This window comes from Chelonia mydas, chromosome 21 (assembly GCF_015237465.2).
Source record: "Chelonia mydas isolate rCheMyd1 chromosome 21, rCheMyd1.pri.v2, whole genome shotgun sequence".
NCBI classification, from domain to species: domain Eukaryota; kingdom Metazoa; phylum Chordata; order Testudines; family Cheloniidae; genus Chelonia; species Chelonia mydas.
In genome coordinates, this window is record NC_051261.2 from 7,055,917 (window position 1) to 7,079,129 (window position 23,213).

At 49.9% G+C, this 23,213-nt stretch overlaps 1 protein-coding gene and 1 pseudogene across 1 annotated transcript; both read left to right on the plus strand.

Moving 5' to 3' along the window:
• The first annotated feature begins 1,142 nt into the window (after positions 1–1,142).
• NUAK2 (NUAK family kinase 2) lies at positions 1,143–19,554 on the plus strand. The gene is made up of 7 exons (XM_037885123.2): positions 1,143–1,634; positions 9,285–9,405; positions 11,695–11,846; positions 13,371–13,436; positions 15,333–15,452; positions 16,436–16,568; positions 16,702–19,554. Exons 1-7 carry the CDS (start codon positions 1,431–1,433, stop codon positions 17,826–17,828), a joined length of 1,923 nt encoding a protein of 640 aa, XP_037741051.1. The 5' UTR covers positions 1,143–1,430; the 3' UTR covers positions 17,829–19,554.
• Positions 19,555–22,395: 2,841 nt separating this feature from the next.
• On the plus strand, positions 22,396–22,841 carry LOC114020702 (annotated as a pseudogene).
• Positions 22,842–23,213: the final 372 nt, after the last annotated feature.

Genomic DNA, 23,213 nt, shown 5'->3' on the forward strand with positions numbered 1-23,213 from the left:
ATTGTATGGATGAGTAATGCTGTAGTTATCTCTCTTTTTTTCCCCCAATCAATACGATGATGTCCACACACATGCCAAAGCCAGGCGAAAGCTTTGTTTTGTCTGCTTTTGAAATACAGACATTCTTTTGATATTTGAAAGCAAAGAATTACCATAGGGGCAAACAGACCACGGTGAAGGGCAGTGTAGAGCACAATGAAATAGAACGGCACGTAACAGTTTTGCAAATGAGGGTTTGATGTAAATGTACAGCATGCCTTTCCCCACCCACCCCCACAGTAAGCACACATAAGCAGCATTTATTCAATCCACAGAGCCTATGATTCTATTAAAGCAAAGCAATGTTTCACACCATAAATACAATTATTACATCAATGCACATAGAGTGCTCACGCAGGAGGTATTTTTCTTCAATAACTATTTGTTCTGTCTCTTTTTTAAAGAGAGAAACCCAGATCCACTGTGCATGCTTCTGTTTCTGATACACACTGTGCCTCTGTGGGTACATCTCTGGCTATGGTTGCATGCACATCTCTCCATATAGCTGTGTATCCCACTGTGCCTGTGTCTTTTGGGATATTTGTGTGTAACTCTGTGTGTGTGTCTGTATTTCTGTGGCCTTGTCTATGAGAAATTTGCACCTATTTAGGTAAACTAGTTTACAGTTAAAATTCATGCAACCCCCTGTGTGGGTGAGCTGCTTTTGGTTTAAGAGGGGTTCACTTCAGTTTACCTTAAACGTGGTTCCTATTAAAATAGACTTAAAATCGATACAAGCCTGTTTCAAGCTGAAATGAGCATGTCCACACAGCCTTTTGCACCCCCCCCGAACATCACGCCTTGATTTAAACCAGCACAAGTCTGCCTGTGGACAAGCCATGAGGGCCTCTGCCAGTCTCCCCCAGTGTTCATCGCAAAGCCTGCCTCTCCGTTTCTGTCTCCCCTCCAGCACCTTTCTGCGCGTCTCCCTCTCCATCTGTTTGTCTCTATTTCTGTGTCTGTCTCTTTTCCAGCACCTGCCTGTCTTTCTGCCTCTCCTCCCAGCGGTGCTGGAATAATTTTTACAGTGCGGAGGGGGGGGGGGTGCTGATGGTGATGGCAACCCGGTGTGGTGTTTGTTATTACTACAGCAAGGCAGGGGGGGCGCAGCAGCAGCCCTAGTTCCAGCACCAGGGCCCGTCTCTTTCTGCCTGTCCCAGCCCATCTCTGTGCCTCTCCCCAGCTCACCACCGACACCTTTCGCAGAGAGCCCGTCACGTGCCCCGGGGCGGCCACTCGCAGGCGGGGGGCGGGCCCGGACCGGGCAGGTTTGTAGCATTTATCGGCCCCGGGGCGCCGCGGCCGGCAGAGGGTCGCTGCCTTGCGCCCTCACCTGGGCTGGAGATCGCGGCGCTGCGCTGCGCTGCGCCCCGGCGCGCCCTGCCCCAGCCATGGCTCTGGCCCCGGCCGAGGCGCTGCTGGCCCCCTCGCTGGCCGAGGGCCGGATCCAGCCCCCCAAGCCGCCGATGAAGAAGCAGGCGGTGAAGCGGCACCACCACAAACACAACCTGCGGCACCGCTACGAGTTCCTGGAGACGCTGGGCAAAGGCACCTACGGCAAGGTGAAGAAGGCGAGGGAGCGCTCCGGCAAGCTGGTGAGTGGCCCCGGGCGCCGCGCCCTGGCCTGCCGCGGGCACCTCTGCTTGCCCCCTGCAGCCCAGCCCCGCTTCCCGGCTTCTGGCCGCTGCCCCGCAGGGGAGACCCCCACCCCAGGGCTGCTCCGAAGGGACGGTGCCATCCCCGGGGTCCCCCGCCTGCCCGCTGCCGCTTGCGCGGAGAGCGGCCTTTCCCTCCAGCCCTCGGGGGCTCCTCTTGCGCCTGTTTGGCTTAAAGAGAAGGAGGCTAGTGGCACCTTAGAGACCAGCCAATTTACCGGAGCATCCGCTTTCCTGAGCTGCAGCTCACTGCATCGGGTGTAACTGAGCCGCAGCTCACGAAAGCGGATGCTCCGGTAAATTGGCTCGTCTCTAGGGTGCCACTAGCCCTCCTTCTCTTTATGCAAATACAGACTAACAGGGCTGCTACTCTGAAACCTGCTTGGTTTAACGCTCTCCTAGGGTGACCAGACAGCAAGTGTGAACAATCAGGACAGGGGGTGGGGGATAAAAGGAGCCTATATAAGAAAAAGGCCCAAAAATCGGGACTGTCCCTATAAAATCGGGACATCTGGTCACCCTATGGGCGCGCTCTCTCTCTCTGGCTTGATGCGTTTACACGGTACACCGGCGCTGCCTGCCTTTATCGCGCGGCTTGTTCCGGGATGCAGCTGCTGCTCCCCTTGCGCCTGCGGCTGCAGTAAACCCCCGATTTTGGTCCTGTCCAGTTTGCGCGATGCTGAGCTGCGCGGGGTGTGCGCAGGGCGGAGCCAGGCGTGGGCTGAGCCAAGCTGCCTGCGGCTCTTCAGGTTCAAGGCTACAATATTAATGGAAGTGGGGGAATAACCAGTTGCTGGGTGCGTAGTAGGTGACTATTTACCAGAATGTAATTCAAGGGATGGGGGTGAGGGGGGAGCGTTGCTGTAATGAAATCTTAGACCATGGAGGTGGTGGTGGTAATAAAAGTAAGGCAAAAAAGAACTGAAAAGTTAATCTTATATGGAACAAATTAAATGAGGTTGCTGGTTCTGCCACTTGTCTAGACAAGACCTGGTAGAGCAGCCTTGCAAAATCTACTTGCACAGGGTGAGTAATTCTCCTTGATGCGGGAGAGTAAAACGATTAGGCTCTGCTTCCTGGTGCAAACTATACTTGGATGGGTGTAAACGACAAGATGTTTTCTAAGTGGCTCTGTAGGTGGAGTAGGTGAGATGGTCACAGAAAATCCCTTTAAATGTTCCTAGGCTGGGGGCTTTCTGTGTGATGGGATTATAAAATGAACAGCACCTTGTTGTTGTTTGTGAAGTAGGAGGCTGTGTTGTGCAATAAAGAACGCTTCTGCCAGGGAATTTATTTCCTCTTGAAAGGGAAGGACAAGCCAGCCAGTAGTCTGCTGTATTTACTGTAGTTGCTATAATTGATCTGACATGAATTGCCTGGCACTGGTTTGCCTTCATGGCCTGTGCTAATTTGAAATGCAAAAAGGCCACCTCTCTTTGGCTAGGTTTCAGGGAGGCTATTGCCCAATCAACAGGGATTCCAAGCTCTCTCCCCTCTCATAAGGGCCTGCCTGATTCTGATCTTGCCTACCCTGGTATAAAGCAGGAGTAACTTGACTGAAGTTATTGGAACTGTGCAGGAGGTGGAAGGGGCAGATTCTGGCTTTACACTAAAGCTTTTGATACTGCATGCAGTAAAACTGGTTGGTGCTCATCACAGGCATGTAAATGGTTAGGCTTGCCAACCGATGACATGCATCCCTGTATAAACCCTTTCTGAGAGGTGTAATGTGTGTAGGTTTGGCAAGATCTATTGTTCAGAGAACTTGGTCCAGCAGTTGCATTATGTTACTACCTCTTGGAGCACTATTGAGTGGCTCATTGGAGGGCGGGGGGGGGGGGGGGGGGGGTGTAGAGGAGGTCACAGCTTCCTGTTGCACACTTGACCATCAAAGTCAGATTTGCTCCTGAAAAGGGGTTTGTACCGGTAGTAGTATCCGGTAGTAGTACATATCGAGTAGTGGAGAACAAACATCACACTCGAGTCTCTTCCCCCCTGAGTTTTGGTTACTATGAAACATATAAAGTCTAAGTGGTGCAGCATGCAAGCAATTCTACACCTCTAGATTGTCTCCTCACCCCTGACTCCAAGAGTGTCTGCTTTCACTGAAAGGTTAGTTCAACTTTATGGTGTTTCTGCCTCTCTCAAGCCAATTATAGGTTTTTAAGTTTCAAGCCTCTCCAAAAACTGTGTGAAAACACACACGTATTGGACTTGGTCTGTATTGCTTCACCACCACCAGCTATGCAATCTGTCTAAAATGGGAGAATGTATTGTAAATTTCCCTGTGGTTGGAGGCCAACACCCTATCTTGAGAGGTTTTTTTGGGGAGGGAAATACTGACACAAAATGGATCAGCTACAGACTGTGAGTGGACCTAACCCCCCCCAAGGAGCCTCTGCAAAAATCTAAAAGGCAAACCTAGACACTTGCTCCCTGCTTTGAGTCACTAAGGTGCGAGAGGTGATCCATGGAAGACAGATTCATACACACAAACCCACATGATCCCCTCTTACGTGGGTAAACATCAAGACACAACTTCAGTAACTCAACTGGCCTGGCAAAGCATCAGTGTTCAAGTCCTGAGGAGAAGGCGTGGGTGGGTGTGAGATTCAATTACTAATGTGCCAGAATGGCATGTAAAGAAAAACAATTGTGCTCTGACTTGCTAGAATTCTAAATGTATGGTTTTCCTTTCCTTACGTAATATGAAGTAGTTCTTGGCTGACTTAAGTAGGTGTAATGCTGGCAAAAGAAATGGCCTATCTGATGACTCTGGAGTCTCCTAATCTGCTGCATAACCAGGACTGTGGCAGTGCAGTCTCCCACATCTTGACCTGGAAGGATCCCTTTGGCTGGGACCTGGAGAAGAAGGGTTGGTTCAGCCTCCGTAGCCCACTTATCACTGGATTTCTTTAAGTACCCAAAATCAGATGTCATTGGGCTCGTCTAATCTAATACTTGGAATTAAGCTCTTTGGGGCAGGAGTTCATGTTTGTACAGTGCCTGGGATAATGAGGTCCTGGCCTCCTAGTGCTACCATAATAGAAATAGCATATGCAGGCCACCAAACAATCTCTAGGTGTAAGTGACTTGGCCAGTTCATATGTGGAACTATTCACCTAGAAGCAAGTGCCTGCATCACAAAGCCCTCTTATGTTCTCTTCCTAACTCTGCTTGGCAGTAAAGTGGGTTAATATTTGTTCGTTTTTAGTGGCTTCCGCTTCCTAAATAAGGAGTAAGAGCAAATAACTTCATTTGGTTAGTTAGTCTTTTCAAGGACTGTGAGCGATGCTAACCCTGTTAGCAAGAGTCACAGTACCCATCGTATTTCAGCGCGCGCTCTCTCGTATCTTGCTGGGCAGAAGCTGCCTCTGTTGGTTTCACTAAACACAGTCACCCCCCCCCCCCCCAATTGGCTAGCCTAATTGGCTGTTCTTTCTCCATCTCTAGTCCTCCTACCTAGACTCAAACAAGACGGCAAGTTCTGCTTTAATTGGTCTAATTGTGGAGCTGTCAGGAGTGTGGATTTCTGTTGAAATTCAGACTGCATGGAAATGGTGATGTTTTTGTGTGAAACGTTAATTTTCTGCTATAAACGTTTCTTTGGCTGCAGGGTTCTCATGCCCTGCTGTTAAGATGTAAGAACAGGTTAAAACCTTTTTCGGTGTGGGTGTCCTTCCTGACCACTTGGAAGCTTTCCTTCCGAAGTAACTGGGATGCTGAGAGCGTGATTGGCTCTTGCCCTTGTTTTGAAATGAAACTCCCAATGGAAATGCAGCTCGGGGCTGAGTAGTCAGCCTGCCTTCTGCACCTGTTTGCTCTGCAGCACCTGCCCATAGGCTGGGGGAGAGACTTGCTTTTAGTGCTTGGGTTTCAGCCAAGCCAAACAAGAGGCTTGAGTTTCTATGGTACTTGCCTGCAATGTCTGACAGATCCTCATGGGCCGGGGCTATGTGGAGGGGAAAGGGCACCTGGAACAATTTAAAAATAGCAAAAACCTCCCTTTTGATCTTTAGTAACAAGACCACACTGGACTTCTCCACAATGGGATGGAATCTGTAATTCACCAGGAATGATATTGTGTGCACAACCTGGAACAGCTTTAAAAGCACCTGATGGGCTTGTGGCTTAGTAATGCACTGTTTGTCACCTCCTTGAAATACTCTGCTCTTTCTGCCCATCCCCCCTGCCCCCCAGCATAATTTAAACCCTCCTGATTCAGAACTTGCTTTCAGATCACCAAGTGGCAATGACCAGCAGAGTGCCTGGTAATGTGAAGTCCACAACAGACTTCAAGGCTCTTGTGTGCCCCACAGGATGTTCTAGACATGCATGCTCTGTTATTTAGATGGCCTGAAGCTTGAGGCGGACAGAGCTGGCTGTCTAGCGTTCATGGTCGGCCCCCAGTGGCACAGGCGTCTACCTCCTTAACAGCCCCACCAGAGGGGGGCAAGAGCAGACTGTGAAGAGTGAACTACTTTACTGCCAGCTCAAAGCTGGGAGTTGGCACTGGTGTTGCCCGTGCTGTACCTGTGATGGGGCAGGAGTAAGGGAAGCTGAGTAGCATGACTTCAAGCCAGCAATAAGCTAGTCTTAGAATCATAGAATATCAGGGTTGGAAGGGACCTCAGGAGGTCATCTAGTCCAACCCCCTGCTCAAAGCAGGACCAATCCCCAATTAAATCATCCCAGCCAGGGCTTTGTTGAAAGCTAATGCTGGAGCTCGACTACTAGACAAACAGTCTTGAATAATAATGGGCGGCAACATTTTTATTGCACGAGATTGGAGCACGGACCATGGCTTCTCCTTGCTGGGAAGAACTCTTAAGGTGCTGAGCTGGAAACCAAAGCACTAGCCTATCCAAACCAGAGTCTTTCAAAGTTGGGAGGTGAGCAGGTTGGGGGGGTGGGTAGGGGTGGGAAAGAGACAATTGCTGTTAGCTGTTTACTGTAAGCTTGATGGGCTAATGCCACTTGATGCTGCAGGAATATTGGCTTACACAAGTTTGTATGCCCAACTGCATCAGAAGCCTTAAGATGCTGCCATTTTCAGAGGTTTGGTTGGAGCCATTCAGCATCTGTCTGCTAGGCAATAATAGGCTCTTGCTTTGAGACCAAAGATGTATGCAATGCAATTCCTCTTCAGTCAGCAGGCACAAAAGCTGCTGATGCAGCAGGTGGCTCTGTGTCCTAAAGATCATCAAGCCAGGCTAGATGCCAGGCATTCCAGCCACATGGCTCTGGGGAGGTGAATGGCCAGCAAGTGACTCATTATAGGGACTTGGGGGGAGGGGGGCAGGCAGGCTAGCTTGTTACATAAAGGCTTTCAAGCAGTTGTACACCCCAGATAATGGAGTGGGACAGAAAGGGTTAATCTTTAACCCATGAACGGAGCAGAGAGGCCATTGAATGAGTGTCCAATGCTCATGTCACTCTTGAGTACATGCCTTCTGTATTGTTGGATAACAAGTCTTGGACTTGAGTTTTCACATCCTCTCTGGCTGGGGTTTGTTATGGCCCTTAGTAACGCTTGGGTTTAAACCCTCTAATTGGGCCAGCACAACTTTCCCCTCTTGCATATGGAAGTCCAGTGTCAATCTCTGACCTGCTGCTGACCCCATGTGCCAGTGCTTGACTAGGTAAGTGGGACCCAATGTAGAGCAGGGAGACGCTTCGGCACGTGGGAGAATCAGACCTCTCCTATACGTCTGTCCAGATGATCCCTCGCACAAAGGGACTGACGCGGCAATCTAAAGCTTGGTGCTCTAGCAGTCAACGATTCGTTATCTGTGAGGTGACTGGCTTAGCTCAACTGTCGGTTTATTTTGGGAGATGTCGCTCTGACAGCACCAGGACACGCTTTGCAGGCGAAAGAGATGGTGACATAACAGGAATAGCAGCGATGCAAAGTGTGTGGTACCTCTTGTGACCCCAGTGTGCATGAGGAGCAGCTAGCCGGAACGCATGCGCCTAGTTACTGTAACTTCCCAATCCGCAGCATGGTCAAGGCAAGGAGCCACGTCAAACCTGACTTGGGAAGAGTCTAGGCAGTGGGGCACTACTCTGGCAGGCTGGGGCGGAGGAAGAATGCCAGGGAGGCATCAGGTTGAGCATCTGGCATTCAATAATGCCAGCAGATCACCTGTGGGAAGATTTCTCTTTAATGAAAAAGGCACTCTAGCCCTGCACTGACCCTGGGGTGCAAGGCAAAGCTGCTCCCCCCCCCCTTTTCTTGTTGCTGGGAGACCTGGCACTTTGTATCATCTAGGATCCTTTTACAGGATTAACGCTGTTCCGCATTCTTGTCTGAGAGAAGAAAAGAGGTTCTGCCGGATTCAGTTGTAAATTCAGCCCAAGGAGTATATTGTTTCTCTCCAGTCCCTTTGAAAGAGGATTAGGAGGCATCCATTCTCCAGCACTTACTTTTCTTTCTCCTCCACTCTCTCTTGCCTTGTAGAGGAGCATTCATAATGAAGAAATCTGAGCAAACTCTGGAACGCTGGCTGCTGCTGGCAGTTTGTATTTTCAGCATGCCAGCCAACTGGTCCCATTTCAGGGAAGTCCCATGTTTACTGCTTGTGCCTCTGTCACGTGGGGAACATTATCAGGAACTTGCTGATGGCTCCTTGAGTGCCAAACTTTCTCATCAAATCCAAGTACTCTTTTCCTCTGAAACAAACAAGAAACCTGTTTTCCATCTGCACCAAACCAAGATGTTGTTTATCTTCAAGTCATGTGTAGAGGTCACATTCCATTCCCTGGCTGTAATGTACCGGGCAGCAATGGTGTCAGACACTGTTCATGTAATGTAACTAACAGATTGGCCCCTTGCTACCTTGCAGGAAAGTGGGGTTCATGGTTTCTGGTTGGGGTGGCAGAACTAGCAGCATGCTTGGCTTTGTGGCTACTGGGAAGTAGAGAAAGGAACAGCTTTTCGGGGAGACAAGGGCCTTTCCCCAGATCATTCTGCAGTGAACTAGAAATCTGGAGCAGTTCTGACTGGATTGTATGAAGGGGAGCACTCACCCGGATCACTCCCCTAGAGGTGTGAGGCATGGGATTCAAAGGAAGGTGACCATTTGTAACGGGCACCCAACAAAAGAACTTGACAAGACAGAGCCTAAACTATTGAACTACCTCCTCAGTAAGGTTGAGTCACAAAATGTGAAGGATGGTCCCGTTAAAGCACTGGGCGAGGACTCCTGGGTTCAATTCCCTGCTCTGCCACAGACTCCTTGTGAGACCCTGGGCAAGTCACCCAAATCTCTGCTTCCATTCCCCATCTCTAAAATGGGGACACCACTTCCTTTGTCTATTTAGGCAGCAAGCTTTTCAGGGCAGGGGCTCTCATGTTCTAAGTACAATACCTAGAACAATAAGCTTCCAACTCCTGTCTCTAGAGGCTACCCCCTTGCAAATAAGTACATGAGCTGAGGTTTCATCTGCCATTGTACTAGTCTGGTTACTCCAATCCCATGCACCCAGTAACTGGTGAGTCTCCTATCTCTCGTTTCAGTGAGAAACACTCTGAAGGAACCCCGTAGGCTCCAGCGTTAATCCTTCCTTTATTTCTGTTCTCATTTACAGGTTGCGATCAAGTCAATCCGGAAAGACAAAATTAAGGATGAGCAGGATCTTGTCCACATCCGGAGAGAGATTGAGATAATGTCGTCCCTCAACCACCCCCACATCATTGGTATCCATGAAGGTAGGCTTAGCTAATGTGGATAGATTGGGGCGGGGGGGACAATTGAGGCTTTCACTCAATCCATAACTTAAGCTGGTCTGTGCAAGGAAGTAACCTTCCTTTAAGCATCTAATTTATGCTTTGTGTCTCACTGCCAACTAGCCCTTCACCGCTTGCTGCGCTTCGTGCAGTTGACACGTTCCTAGGGAATCTGCAGAGCTGGCTAACGGCATGTGGTCAGACTTACTTTTGCTGTGTCTGCATCCTGCCAAGTGCAACATCTATTGAAAAGATCTTCCCTGGGCCTTAACATGAAACAATACCCCTCTGCACCACGAAACTGGCTTCTGTCACTGAGCTGCTCTGTGAGCTACCGGCAAACTTGGGGGAGAGAGAGAGACTCTGGGATGAGCGTAGCTGCAGCCCTAAATACTGCCCCCTGGAATTCATCTACCCAATACAATATCCTGTATGGATGCAAGATCCTGTATGCAGTTGCTAACTGCATCATGTTGCAGCATCCCGCAGTATGATGTAACTTGGCTGTCTCTGATGCAGGCTTAAATTGCCTGTGCAAGCTAGCTGGGGTGGGGAGTTGGGAGGTGCTTTAAAGGTTACTAGTAACCAGGCATTAGATTACAGAATCCCTTCGGGGCGGGGGGGAAACGAGGCAAAGCTAAAATTTAAGCAAGCCACTTTCTCTGTGGATTATTCTTGTTAGGGACACCCAAGACTCTGCAGTTCCCCTCTAAAAATATTGCAAAAATATTGAAAATTGAAAATATTGCAAAACAAGCAGGCAGAAGCAACTCGCTTATTGCTTATGCCTGGGGCATGTGTGGGTGACTCAGCAGCTGCCAGAATAGAGTGCAGTTAGGCTCTCGGGCTTCTGCTGATCAGCTCTTGGATTTCGTCCTTGTTTTGTGTACAAAATGAGGCAGTCAGGTGGTGGTAGGGGAATATCTGCTCTAAAAATAGCTTCTTCCCCTCCCCTCCATTCTGAACCATGCAGAGAACAAAGGCTTGAGAGCTTCAGAAGCCTTTTTAGTCTGCCTGCCCCACAACTGCATGTAGTCAGAAAGCTAGAGACCTGAAATGCTGCTTTCAGCAAAAGCATGGACTGGATAGCCCAGAGGACCTTTCCTTTCTAGGTCCTGCATTTGAATTCCAACTCAGGTAGCTGTTGAGTGATCTACGTGAAATATACCACCAACTCCAGGTCTCAATGGCCCAGTGCCAGCATTGCAAAGCACTGCAGTAGTTATCCTAGTATGAATACTGAGCTACTCTCTCTACTAGAGTTCTCCTTTCCCCATCCAAGGCTTGGTTGGCCACTGGCAGGGTGGTGTGGAAGCTTGTGCTGCTGCCCATGCTGCCTTATGGACAGAGGACTTTGATCTCCAGTGTTGTGGTCTCCAGGCACCATTCTTAACGAGTGCTGAACTTGGGTGAAAATTTGTTCTCAAATTCTAGTTGCAGTCAAACCCACCCAGAGCAAGTCTCCAATCAGACTGGTCTAGTATCATTTGAACACCTCCTACTTGATTCTTTGGAACTTATATTTAATATCTCTGTCAGCTGACTCTGTGGAATTTTTATAGCTTTATCATGCCTGCTATTAAACTACATGGTAATGTCTGTATCACACCCTTTCAGAAATTGTGTGCAGTATCTCAAGGTTTCTCCTCTAAACACAGCAAGAGGACTGGTGCCGTACATTACGCTGAATGTTTGTATTGACTGAGTCATTCTGATCCTGGCCTCCATTCTCAGAATCCCAAAATACCACTTCTGAAAATAGCAGAAGAAAATCCTACATTTCTTGGCTAAATCTGGCTTTGTAAAATGGATTCTGAGAGTGTAGTGGTCTACACCCAAACTGGAACCACTGCAGTTTTCCTCGTCAGGGCTATTAAGAACCACATGCCATCTTTGTCAGCTTGGAATCCTTTCTCACCTGGTCTGTGGTAGTAGATCAATATAGCAGCTACCTAGTGTGTCCTCGACATCCCCAATCTGCTGAGCAACAGTCTGTTTGTACCCCCAGCAATCGAACGGGCACTTGCGCTTAAGCAGTGGAGTCTAGATGTTACCTTTTTGGCTCAAATCAGAGAACGCAGAAATGGGGTGGGTAACTTTTTTTTTTTTTTTTTTTTTTTAAATCCGACTAGTGGACAGAGACCAGGATGCCAGTTGAAAGAAGATGCCAACTGGACTCCTCCATGTCTGAAGGCACCCTAACTCCTGAGCATACTTGAATGCTCTGTGGCATCTCCTGACTCCCCTCCCCCCTTTTTTTGTCCCATCTAGTGTTTGAAAACAATAGCAAGATTGTCATTGTGATGGAGTATGCCAGCAAGGGAGACCTGTATGACTACATCAACGAGCGGCAGAGGCTGACTGAGCAGGAGGCACGACACTTCTTCAGACAGGTCGTGTCTGCGGTCTACTACTGTCACAAGGTAAGTGAGCATCGCTGCCCTGAGTCTGGGCAGCAGGAGGGCTTGGGGCCTCTCCATGACCTACTCGATGCAAAAGGTGATACTTGGCCACAGCCATGGTCTCCAACCAGACCCTTACCCATGAATGTTAGTCTTGCTCCTGTGCACCTCCCCAGCACTTTCTGGTGGGGTTGAGGATGATATGATGATACAGCAGCATAGACTGAAGGGGTACGCTGGTCAAACTCCTAACTAGATAAAACCGCCTATCTGGAGGAGTGCAACCTTGATAAAGAATATCACCTGGCAGGCTGATAAGCTCACTCTCCCGCATGTCACGTTGTGTTGTAGCAGAGTCCAAACCAACATCTCTTTCCCCCACCCACACTCTCCAAAAAAGACCTGTTCATCAAATCCTTGACTCCCAGCACCCTCCAGACAGGGAGCATGCAGGGTGAGCCCTGTGCTGGCGCCTACCTCCTGGGTTTGGAAGGGAATTGCAAGCTTCCCTTGGGGAGACAAGGGTGCCTAGCACTGGCATGTCGTAATGCTAAACTGCTGTGCTTTTCTAACTAGGTCAGTCACAGTGTATTAATTCCAGCCCAACCCCAGGGTAAGGGAAACACCCAGAGCTGTCACACAAGTCATAAAGTAAAAGCTAAAATAGCCCGGTTCAAGTTTCACTTTTCATAGTGTGACTTGTGCATCAAGTTCATGTGGGGAAATAGCATGCAGGGACACCTGGTGAAAGACCTTGTCTGAACCATCCCAATGCTTGTACCTCCTCACGCCCAGAAGACCTGGAGTTGCAGGTTCTTGCTTGTTTATTACCATGGGCAACCACGTTCCAGCACAAATTTCACACCGGCTTAAGAACAGGTTACTGGACAATTGGGCCGCTTGAGCTAGGCAGCTTATCCGCTACAATATGTAGATGCCAAGATTCTCCAAGTTTTGCACCCAGTTTGTGGTCCTCTTCAGAGATGTCCTGGAACAATTTATTTCAATGTGGGTTGTTGGCGATCAATAATTTGGACAACCCTGGCAGTTGCTAGTAAACTATACAGGTACATAGCCAAGCACCAGAACATGGGTGGAATCAATGGGAAATATCCGTACAGCTAGTCTAGATGAGGTACTTCCAAGCAAATGGAAGTGCTGAAAGGCCCAGCACAGGCAGGCTTTTATCTACTTGTTCCTGGCCCAGTGGTGGGGTGCCACCCGCCACCCAGAAGAATTATACTTCAGCCTAACGCAAAAAAGCACCTCTGACTTGAAGTCAAGGCCCTTCCTTTTGGCACCCCATTATGGGAAGCAGTTTAATTGAATACACAGACACACACACTTCATCTCCTCTCCATTACCAGGAATTCCTGTCTTGTTTGAGCTTTTCACCAGCTCAGATATAAACACAACCTGTCCACCTGCTGCCTGCATATCTCAAATACAGGTTGTGTCTGTGAACTGCGGTAACCTCCCTGCTGTGATTAACCCTCCCTTTCTCAGGCCAGACACCAACTCCCCTTTCTCTTCCACCCCCTCTAGAATGGCATTGTTCATCGAGACCTGAAGCTGGAAAACATTCTGCTTGATGGAAAGGGCAATGTTCAGGTGAGTGAGGCTGACAAACCCCAGTTGCATTTTTAAAGGTGAATGCAGTCTGTGTAAAAGCTGCTAAATCTCCTGGATTGCAGCAAATGTATGAACTAGACCAAGGGTTCTCACACCGAGCATGGCTTCATTCCTTAATGGATTGGGCACTGTGTGGTACCATATTTGACCCGTGGCCACTTAAACACTGGGAAGGCAGAGTCTCTCTTAATCATCCTCTGGGTCACCTGTTTGCTAACCTCCAATGCGTTTGGGGAGGGCTCTGACCATTTCTGAGCATTTGTCGGATCAGTCACACACGCCTGGTTCTTGGTAAGGCTGCACTAAGATAAGATTTGAGACCTGTTGGCTCACCGCAATAGCCTTCTACTTCTGCAGCCATGGGAGCTATCCCCTAAACTGCTCATTGCTTCCTCTGGCCATGCAGTGTAGGAGGATGTTCTGAAGTGGAGTGTGGCTGGCCAGTTTGGTCAGCAATGGAGGATTATTGGCTACTAGCAAATCCCTGAGGTGGGTGGGAGACGAGATCTAACTTTTATGATCCTGCCAAAGTACTCCAAGGCTTAGATCCCTCCCTAGCAGCAGAGTGCCTGTATCATGTCCTTGCCATTCAAAGGGCCTGCAGTGCTGACAGTGCAACTGCTGCCTGACCTTCTAACCAGGGTTAGACTAAGGGCCGCAGCAGGGCTAGATAATGGCAGGTGATTCCCAGAAACTTTCCGAGCTACTGAAATCATTATTGCTTATCTGATGGCTGGTAAACAAGCAATACAGAAACTAGAGTCCAAACAGTGACACACCTAGCCAGCTTGGCACTACAAAAGAGAAACCACTTTATAGCTTATAAAGGAGGAAATGCCAGTTTCCACTAAAGGAAGGGAATTTCTGGTAAGCTTGCTTCCTTCTGAACTTATTTGCTAGAAGCTTAAAATCCAGCTTTCTGGGCTAGGCTTGACCTTCTTGTAAGCATCAGCTCTTCCTCCTTCCTATCAGATGACCTCTACCAAGTGCTTCACCTGCTTCTGTCTTTAAGCAACACTTTTTATTTCTGGCCTCTGGCTCTGTGTAGCATGGTTCTAGCATTGCTGGTCACAACCACCCAGGGAGTCCATGTTCTCCCCTAATAAGGGAGACGGGTACAAACAGAGCAGGGACTTTGTACAGTTAATAATAAACAAAGCCCTGTAGGCTGTTTATCTTAACAATAGGCAATTCTGCAATTGCAAACCTGCAAGCATGTACTGTACCTTCTGGTTCACTTGATTGGGCATAGTGTTGATAAAGATGATAGGCATTTGCTGATGGTACAATTTAGCTGCTATGGGGCATGCCAACAGAGCGCAAAATCACTGAACTGCCTCTTGAAGCTGTCAGACATACCAGAGCCTCAGGTACAGACTGGAAAAGTTTTCCACATGAGACTTTTCTTCAGAGAAGTCCAAGAACTATTTCATACAAGTACAAAGACCCCTTTCCTCTGGGCCTCATTGAGTGGCCTCTCCTGGCCTTGTACTAACGGCGGGTTCACTCTGCCCTGTGCTGTTGGAGCCTTTGTGCAGTGGAGGGTCTGAGTAGATCGGAGGACCTGCCAACAAGAGCGGCTTTGGGGAAGGCTGGGTAGGGCAGGGCAGCAGATCTCGTTTCTGAAGTGAAAGATCAACTCGATGCAGCGTCTCACTTGGTGACCAAGGGGAGGGAAGAATATTCTAGTGGTAGTGCTCCAGTGGACACAACCTAGGGTACTCTGGTCTTTTTTTTTTTTTTTTAAGCAGTTTGTAGGGTCTTCTCTCCAGTTTAATAACACTGTTGGACTCCTACATCTCTCCCTCCTCTAATTGCTAACATTAACCTTGGCTTCACAAACCATAACACAAGTGAATCTCTCCCCCTCTCTAGATCGCAGACTTTGGCCTATCTAACGTCTACCAGCAAGACGCATTCCTGCAGACCTACTGTGGCAGCCCTCTCTATGCATCCCCCGAAATTGTGAATGGGAGGCCCTATAAAGGACCAGAGGTAAGCTGCATTTCCCTCTCCTAGAAAGGGCTGGAGTGGAGGGAAGCTTTCACCCCCCAGCATGGAGTAGTGCAGATGTCTTGCTGTAACTGAAGCAGAGGAATATCCCACTAGTAAGTGCAGGACATGCCTGATCCTTCTCATGCCCCTCTGCTTGAAGTCAGGAATGTCACTTCCCATGAGCCAGACCACCAATATCTGTCCCATGACAGTGCTCACTAACTGCTAGATCTGCTGGCCTCATTAATGGCAATCAATGACCATATGATCCAGCAGACACTGTATGGTAGGCAAATACATAAACACAGCAGCGTAAAAGCGATTTATGAGAGTTCACGTGTAGTTAGCTCTCGGAGAGCCACTGTAGCTGCCTGCAGCCATGGGTGGTGCGTATCGTAGGCTGGGGGACGCTATGCCTTCTCCAAACAGCTCAGTGTGGCTCCACCCATGCTCTGCCCCCTCCTGCTTGCCCTTCCCCTTGGCCCCAGCCCAGGCAGCCCACTCCTCTTCAGGGAAGTGGGCTGGGGCTAGGGTGGCTGCAGCTGGCTTGCAACCAGGACTTGAGGTGGGGGGCTGGAGGCACTGGGGCTGCTGCCCACCCTGTGGAGGGGCTGGGGGGACACAGCGCACCATGTGCTCGGGGGCTGGGGAAGGGGCTATGTGCTCATGGTGGGGTGCCCAGGGCAGGGCCATCTCACTGAAGGAAGGCCACCTCACTCTCCACCCATGCCTGCAGTAAAGGAAATGACAGGGCATTAGTAGAGACCATACACAGGATGTGGCCTGTGAGGTCACTGATGGGCTCGTTCAGTTCCTCTAGCACTGACTGCAGTTGAGTCACAATCTGGCCAGCTAAAGGGGCTCCCTGTTTTGGACCTTCAGATGCTGGCAGTCGGCACCAACTCTGAAGCTCTGGGGTGGTGGTAGGGGGAGGACACCTGGCCGGGATTCCACCCCATCTCAAAGATCCATCTGTCTCCCAGGTTGACAGCTGGTCCCTTGGGGTGCTCCTCTATATCTTGGTCCATGGGACGATGCCTTTCGATGGACACGACTACAAGACCCTGGTCCAGCAGATCACTAGTGGGGAATACAGAGAGCCCACTAAGCTATCCGGTAAGCAGAACTCTACACAGCCTCTGGGTGGTGGAGGAAGGGGGGGGGCAGGTCTCCTCTCATTCCCTCCCCATGTCTTCCTCAGACATCTCCCACCCTACGGTTCTGATCGGGATCTTGTTCTGCCTTCTAGATGCCTGTGGGCTGATCCGGTGGATGCTAATGGTGAACCCAGAGTGCAGAGCCACCATTGAGGACATTGCCAGCCACTGGTGGGTGAACTGGGGCTACAAGGTGCCTATCGGGGAGCAGGAGTTGCTGCGGGAGACCGAGTCCCCGCTGGCCACGGTGGCAGAGTGGCTGCGCCGTTCCTCGCGGCCCCTCTTTGAGAACAGCTCCAAGGTGCGCTGCTTCTTCAAGCAGCACATCCCTGGCGTCTCTCTGGAGAGGCAGCGTTCGCTCAAGAAGTCCAAGAAGGAGAACGACGTCACCCAGGTGCTGCAGGAGGTGGCCCTGGCTACGGAGAACCCCTCCAAGTCCATCCTGAAGAGGCCCAAGGGGATCTTGAAGAGAAGGAACTCCTGTGAGCAGAAAATGCAAGGCCCTGCCCCTCTGCCCACAGCGGCCGCTGGCGACACGAGTGACGACCGGGTGGCGCAAACACCAGACCTGATTCCTGGCCTCTCTTCCAGGGGGCTTGCCTGCACTACAGATGCTGGAGCTGCTGCCCTGGTGGTGCCCAAGAAGGGAATACTGAAGAAGCCCCAAAAGCGAGAATCTGGGTATTACTCCTCCCCAGAGCATACTGACTCCAGGGACCTTTTAGACTCCGACTTGGATGCCAGCGTCTTTGCTAGTAGTCCCTCCCCTGGCCAGAGCCCCGAGGGCCTTCCTGCCAGGAGGAAGGGCATCCTGAAGCACAATGGGAAATATTCCTCCACCAACACAGAATCAGACAGCAACCCCATCAAGGGCTTTGGTTCCTTCAGCGAGGTGGCCCTGCCCAAACACCCGCTGGCCTCCCGGGCCCACCCGTCCAGCGCTGTGAGTGAGGACAGCATCCTTTCCACAGAGTCCTTCGACCAGCTCGACCTGCCTGAGAGGATGCCGGATGGGGGCGGGGGCATGCGCAGCTGCATCTCTGTGGATGACCTCCTCTGGCTGGAGGAGACGGAGGAGGAGCCAGGGCGCAGGCTCCGGCGCTGGACTGTGACGCATTGCCAAAGCCCCCTCACGGACAGTTGCTTCTCTCTGGCAGACTGTGAGAACGTCACCGATGTCTACAAGCAGGCCATGGCCATCAGCATGAAGCTCAGCTGAGGAGCCCCAGCCTGCAAGCTCTTGAGCATGCCACTGACACCACTGCAGATGGGACTGCTGTGGGGGACGGTAGTGCCAGAACAATTGCACTGCCTTGGAGGTGGGAGAAGGGAGAGCCTTCCCCAGCCTGGCTGTCCCCTTGCAGGGCTGGAAATGCAGCTGTGACATTGGAAATATTTATTTGCATCCTTGTACTCTTCTGGCATGGGGTGCATGTGGAGGGGAAGGGCAAGAAAGAAGGTTCTGGTTTTAACAGTGCTGAAGTGGCTTACAAAGGGTACGACAAAGTAGAGGCATGTTTAGAGGGAACAAGGTATGTTGCATGAGAAGGAGGTGGATGTAGAGGGAGTGAAGGCAAGTGCAGTGGGGTGAGGTATGTATGCAAGGGTACCCATCTTGATCTGCAGGGAACTCTCGACGGACCAAATACCAGAGAAGTAGCAAGACTGGTCTCATGACCACCTAAGAAACTGGAGTTGCTGCTGCTGCAGAGCAGTATAGGAAAGGGTTAAGTCGAGTGTCTCTAGCAGAACTCTGCAGACCACTTTTGCAGCTCTCTCCTGGACTCCCTCACCTCTCAAAACAAATAGACTTGGTCATCTCAAGTTAGGGAATGAAAAAGCTGGATGACTTCAGATTTTATTTAATTTTTGCACTCTGCTGTCCACTGTACAAGAGGCTAGGATGGGATGGTAGAAATACAGCCAGGAAGGGGATCAAGACTTGTCAGGGCAATGACATGAGAACAGCCATTGGGCTGAGAAGATGGCATTTGGCTTGTTAGTCACTGAAATCTAGGCACTTAGGATTTACTGGCATGTATGGGGTCCAACATCCATCCCTTCCCCTTCCCCACTCTGGGAAGCCTGAACTGGAATAATGCACCCTTTGTTTTAATCTTGTAATGTTGGGACAGTTTTCCCATCTCAACGCTTCAGGCAGAAGTGGCTTGACACATCAGTGACCATCAGTGTAACATGTATTGCAGGCTGGTCTACAGCCCCAACCTTAACTCCTCCAGCTGTTTGGGTTCTGATGCGTCTTGCTTGGGCCATAATCAAGTTCAAGTAATAAAACCCGCTGCTCTCTGCAGTGGGACCCTGTCTTGCAACGGCTTTAAATCCACTGGCCTGGAAGAGCATCCTCTGACAGACTGTAAGGTTAGCTATCCGACATGGCCTCTGGCTAGAGGAGCTACTCCGCTCAATGGGAGTTAGGTGCCAAACTCCCTTAAAGCCCCTCTTAAAAATTACAGCCAAGGCCTGTCTCTGGCAGCAAAAAGCCAGGTGGACCTAGAATCTGGGCACCCCAAAAACCATGATATTAAAAACAAATGGGCATGTGTTCCCTGCTGCCAATATGAATGGGGGGAAAAAAGTTTGAATTTTTTTAAAAAAAAGTATATTTTTGCTTGTCTGGGGCCCTTGCGGGAGGGGAAAAATATTTATTGTCTTGTTAACACTGCATTGTTATGTAAATTAAAATGGCACTAGGTTAACCTGGCTCCAATGCAAAGCTTCTCAAGCATCTGTCAAAGGAGAAAAGCAGTCTGTAAATGTGTGGTCTTGTAACTCTTCAAATTGTAAAGCCCCTTGCACTATCTTGCCATGTCTCTTCTCTGGCTTCCTACCCTTTCCCAAGATGTGTACATTTTTCTTACCCCACTCCCAGAATGTGGTCCAGAGAAATTCATTAAATTAAATTAAAAGCAAAATGTAGACCTGAACTCTCTTGTCTGCCTGTCTGTCCATCTGCTCTGAGCTGTCCCACGGACCGTGGGAAGATTAAAGTTTAAAAGACACTTGGTGTGGAGTTGCCAGCTGGCGTTGGTGCTGCTTCAATGGGAGTTGCCTGCCAGCGGCTCTGGAGCAGAAGCCTTTCCACCTCTTGTGAGATGGCATCTCAATTCCCGGGCTCCATGGAGTCTCCTTTCACATTTCTGGTCCCTCTGTTGCTTCCTATGAAAGTACAGCTTGGTGCAATGTCACGTTGGCCATGGGGACAGCTCGGGCGTGTGCTGGCCTGGGAGAGGCAGAAGAAGACTCTTGCCTCACTTCTCCCTGTTTTGGAAACTCTCCTTGAGCCTTAGTCTGTACAATGCCACACACACACACACACACACACACACACACACACACACACACACACACACACACACACACACACACACACACACACACACACACACACACACACACACACACACCCCACCCCCGCTTGCGCACTGCTGCGCACTGCTCTGAACGCAGCAGCTCTGCTGGGCTCTGCACGCACCTGCTGGGATGGAAGTTGGTGGCTGCGAGAGGGTTGGCGCAAGCAGAAAGCTGTAGATGGGAGCAGTAGCACTCGCGTCTCCTATTCTAGTGTTCATACAAGTCCTCTGTCAGGGCCCTGCACAGTGGTCTTGGTGGTACTGGGGGATGATCTCTAGCAGCCACCTCTCCAGTCCTCATCTCCCAGAGCCAGTCACAAACCTACCAGGCTGCATCTTTCCAGCGGTGTTTGGGTTATTCCCCCATTTCAGACTCTGAAAGGGGTTGAGCCTTAATGCTGGTTAATACATACAGAATAACCATCCAAAGCTGAATCAGTCTTTTGGTTCACCAGGTAGGTGGCATGGGCTCATTTAACAGTGAGGACTGAATTCCCATTCTGTATTCAGTCAAATTCCCTCCCTTCTTCCCCTACACACAGAGTGTCCTGTGTTCTGGCCACTCCAAGCATTGCCATCAACCTTCACAGCAAGGAACAAGTTTTACCCACTGACACATTCCAGTCTCAACTGGAATTGATCAAACCTGGCACGTCCCCCACAAATCCTTCATCTCTCTTCCATCCACCATGCTTAATTCCTATAGGATCATTCTCCACCCAGAAGGCTTCTCTTTGAGAAGCAAAGGTCAGCTTGAGTGGAGAACGCAGAGTGCTGCCTAGGTGGAGGGTATCCCTGGTGCATCAGCTGTATCTGCAGAAGCATTGTCTCTAGCCTAAGTAGCTCTGTCTATTCACATACAAGCAGAAGAATGCAGAGCAGACCACCCAGTCACTCAGTGCCTTTGGGCTGCTAAAACATATAGCAGCCAAGAGCCTGCAAGACATGCAGTTAATGAGAAGTGGGAGGGTGATGACAGTCAGTGTAATTAACAGCCCTAATATGAGGTGGGAGAATAGGGTGCTGAGACCACAGCAGCAGCGTGGGGATTATGTGTGCCACAGGGAGTGCTCTGTCTCTGAACTGAGAAGGGAATTGTCCTCAGAACAATAGAAAGATTTTGTCATTTTTCTGAGAGCAAGCCTCCTCCACCCAGATTTTATCAAGCGTGCAGCACCAGCCTAGCGTTCCTGGGGAGGATTAGAATAAACCTGCTGCCTACAGTCAAAGGGTGAGGCAGAGGCTCTCGCCCTGTGGCACCTCTGCAGCTCTCCATTCCTTTTCTCAGAGCTGCGGTGTAGAGCTGACCGGAGGGTGACCCATTAACAGCTTGCAGGGATGGATGAAAGAGGCGGGGCCCTTGCTCCATTGCCAAAGCCCTGGGCTGTAATAGTTGGGTCCAATTTCAGTTGCTGGGTTTAGTGCCTGGGTTTTGGCTGCCTGTCCCAGGCAGCAGATCAGACTCAATCGGTTGGTCTAACTACTGTGACGCTGTAGTTCTAACTTCAGCCAAGCCTCAGAAGAAACAGGCAGGAGGGTTGAATGACAGACTCTGGTTTGGGTTTAGGCCTAAACTTGCAATCGCTAGGAACTGTGGGTGTTCAACAGGAACCACCATAAAGGGTTCTGATACATAGAAAGCGCAACACGCTCACGTTTTAACAATCAGGCCCTGGTTAGACATCTCAGTGTGGGCACCCACAATCACATGTCAGTTCTGAAAATGTAGCCAGAACAGGGCCAAAACTCAAGCCTGGTCTTACCAGGGCTGCAAGTGAATGCAGACTGACTCTGACTGCCAGAAGCTGGGAGGGGAAGATGGGTGGTCACTCCAACAGGTCTGTTCTGCCTACTCCCCTGATGCTCTGGTACTAGTCGCTGTTGGAGCCAAGCTAGTGGGCTAGATGGACCAGGGATCTGACCCAGTTTACACTGTAACTCAATATGGAGAAGTAATTGTTCACAGACTGGCTCGTATTTGTACTAAGGCTTTGGGCCAGCTCTGATGACAAGCATTAGCAACTTGTGGGCAAGCTTGCCACCCAAGCTGAAAAACAAAAACACACACACACACATGCTTGGCCTCCACCCTGCTGTATTTAGTTTGCATCATTCTGGGTAGCGTTTGCTCAAGGGAATTTTCTACAATCATGAGCTAGCCCCCTCAGGCTCAACATGCAACAGGCTTTCTTCAGAGACAACGTCAAGATCCTAGTTCTAGTCTTAAAATAGCATCCCCCAGCTGCATTACAGTAGCACTCAGAGGTTCCACGTGAAATCTGGGCCCCTGGAACGGGGCACTGCGCCCACCCAAGCTAGTCAGAGTGGTTGGTTCTGTGGTTAGGGCTGGGGTTCTGTTAAGCTGGTTGGAGAGGGCTGCCTACCTAATGACATCTTGGAGTAGCAGCAGCAGCCATGCCCCCCAAGGACACTACGAAGAAGAAGGATGCAGGGAAGTCCATGAAGAAAGACGAGGACCCAGTGAACAACTCTGGGGGTAAAGCCAAAAAAAGAAGTGGTCCAAAGGGAAAGTAAGAGACAAGCTGAACGGCCTTGTTTTGTTTGATAAGGCTACTTATGACAAACTGTGCAAAGAAATGCCCAACTCCAAGCCCATCACGCCAGCTTTAGTGTCTGAAAGGTTGAAAATTTGAGGATCTTTAGTAAGGGCTGCCCTCCAAGAACTGCTCAGCAAAGATTTGATCTAACTTGTGTCCAAGCACCGAGCCCAAGTGATTTACGCCAGAAACATGAAGGGTGGAGATGCACTTGCTGGTGGGAAGGATGCTTAAAAAAGTTTTCTAGTCACCTCTGCAATATTTCTTATGTAAAAGTATACAATAAAATTGTTGAATTAAAAATAAAAACACAAGCTGATGCAATCACAACCACACACAGACACTGGTACTTCTTATGCTCCTACCCTAGGGCCTGATTGATGGAGATGGCAGCAGGAAGTACTTTCAGAGCGTGGCAGTGGGGCTGTTGGTGCCATGAGGCACCGAATGTCTGAGATCCAACTTTGGAAAGGAAGAGGAACAAAGGTTCCAAGAGACGCATGGGAGAGAGCAACGACCACCACCAGTGCCACCGGAATAAATGGAGTCTGTTGAGTTTGATGCAGAGTTCCCCTTCCCCCTTGTAACTCTCAGTTCGCAAGGGGAAGGGGATACTCAGGTTCCAACCCAGGGTCTTGATTTCACAGAATGATAAGGGCTTTGTCAGGGTTCCTT

What these genes read in the sequence shown, in the direction of transcription:
- NUAK2 (XM_037885123.2), top strand. Translation starts at nt 1,431, where the DNA reads ATGGCTCTGGCCCCGGCCGAGGCGCTGCTGGCCCCCTCGCTGGCCGAG. An exon ending in CGGTCTACTACTGTCACAAG is followed by an intron (nt 11,847 to 13,370) that starts GTAAGTGAGCAT and finishes CACCCCCTCTAG; the next exon opens with AATGGCATTGTTCATCGAGA. An exon ending in ATGGAAAGGGCAATGTTCAG is followed by an intron (nt 13,437 to 15,332) that starts GTGAGTGAGGCT and finishes CCCCCTCTCTAG; the next exon opens with ATCGCAGACTTTGGCCTATC.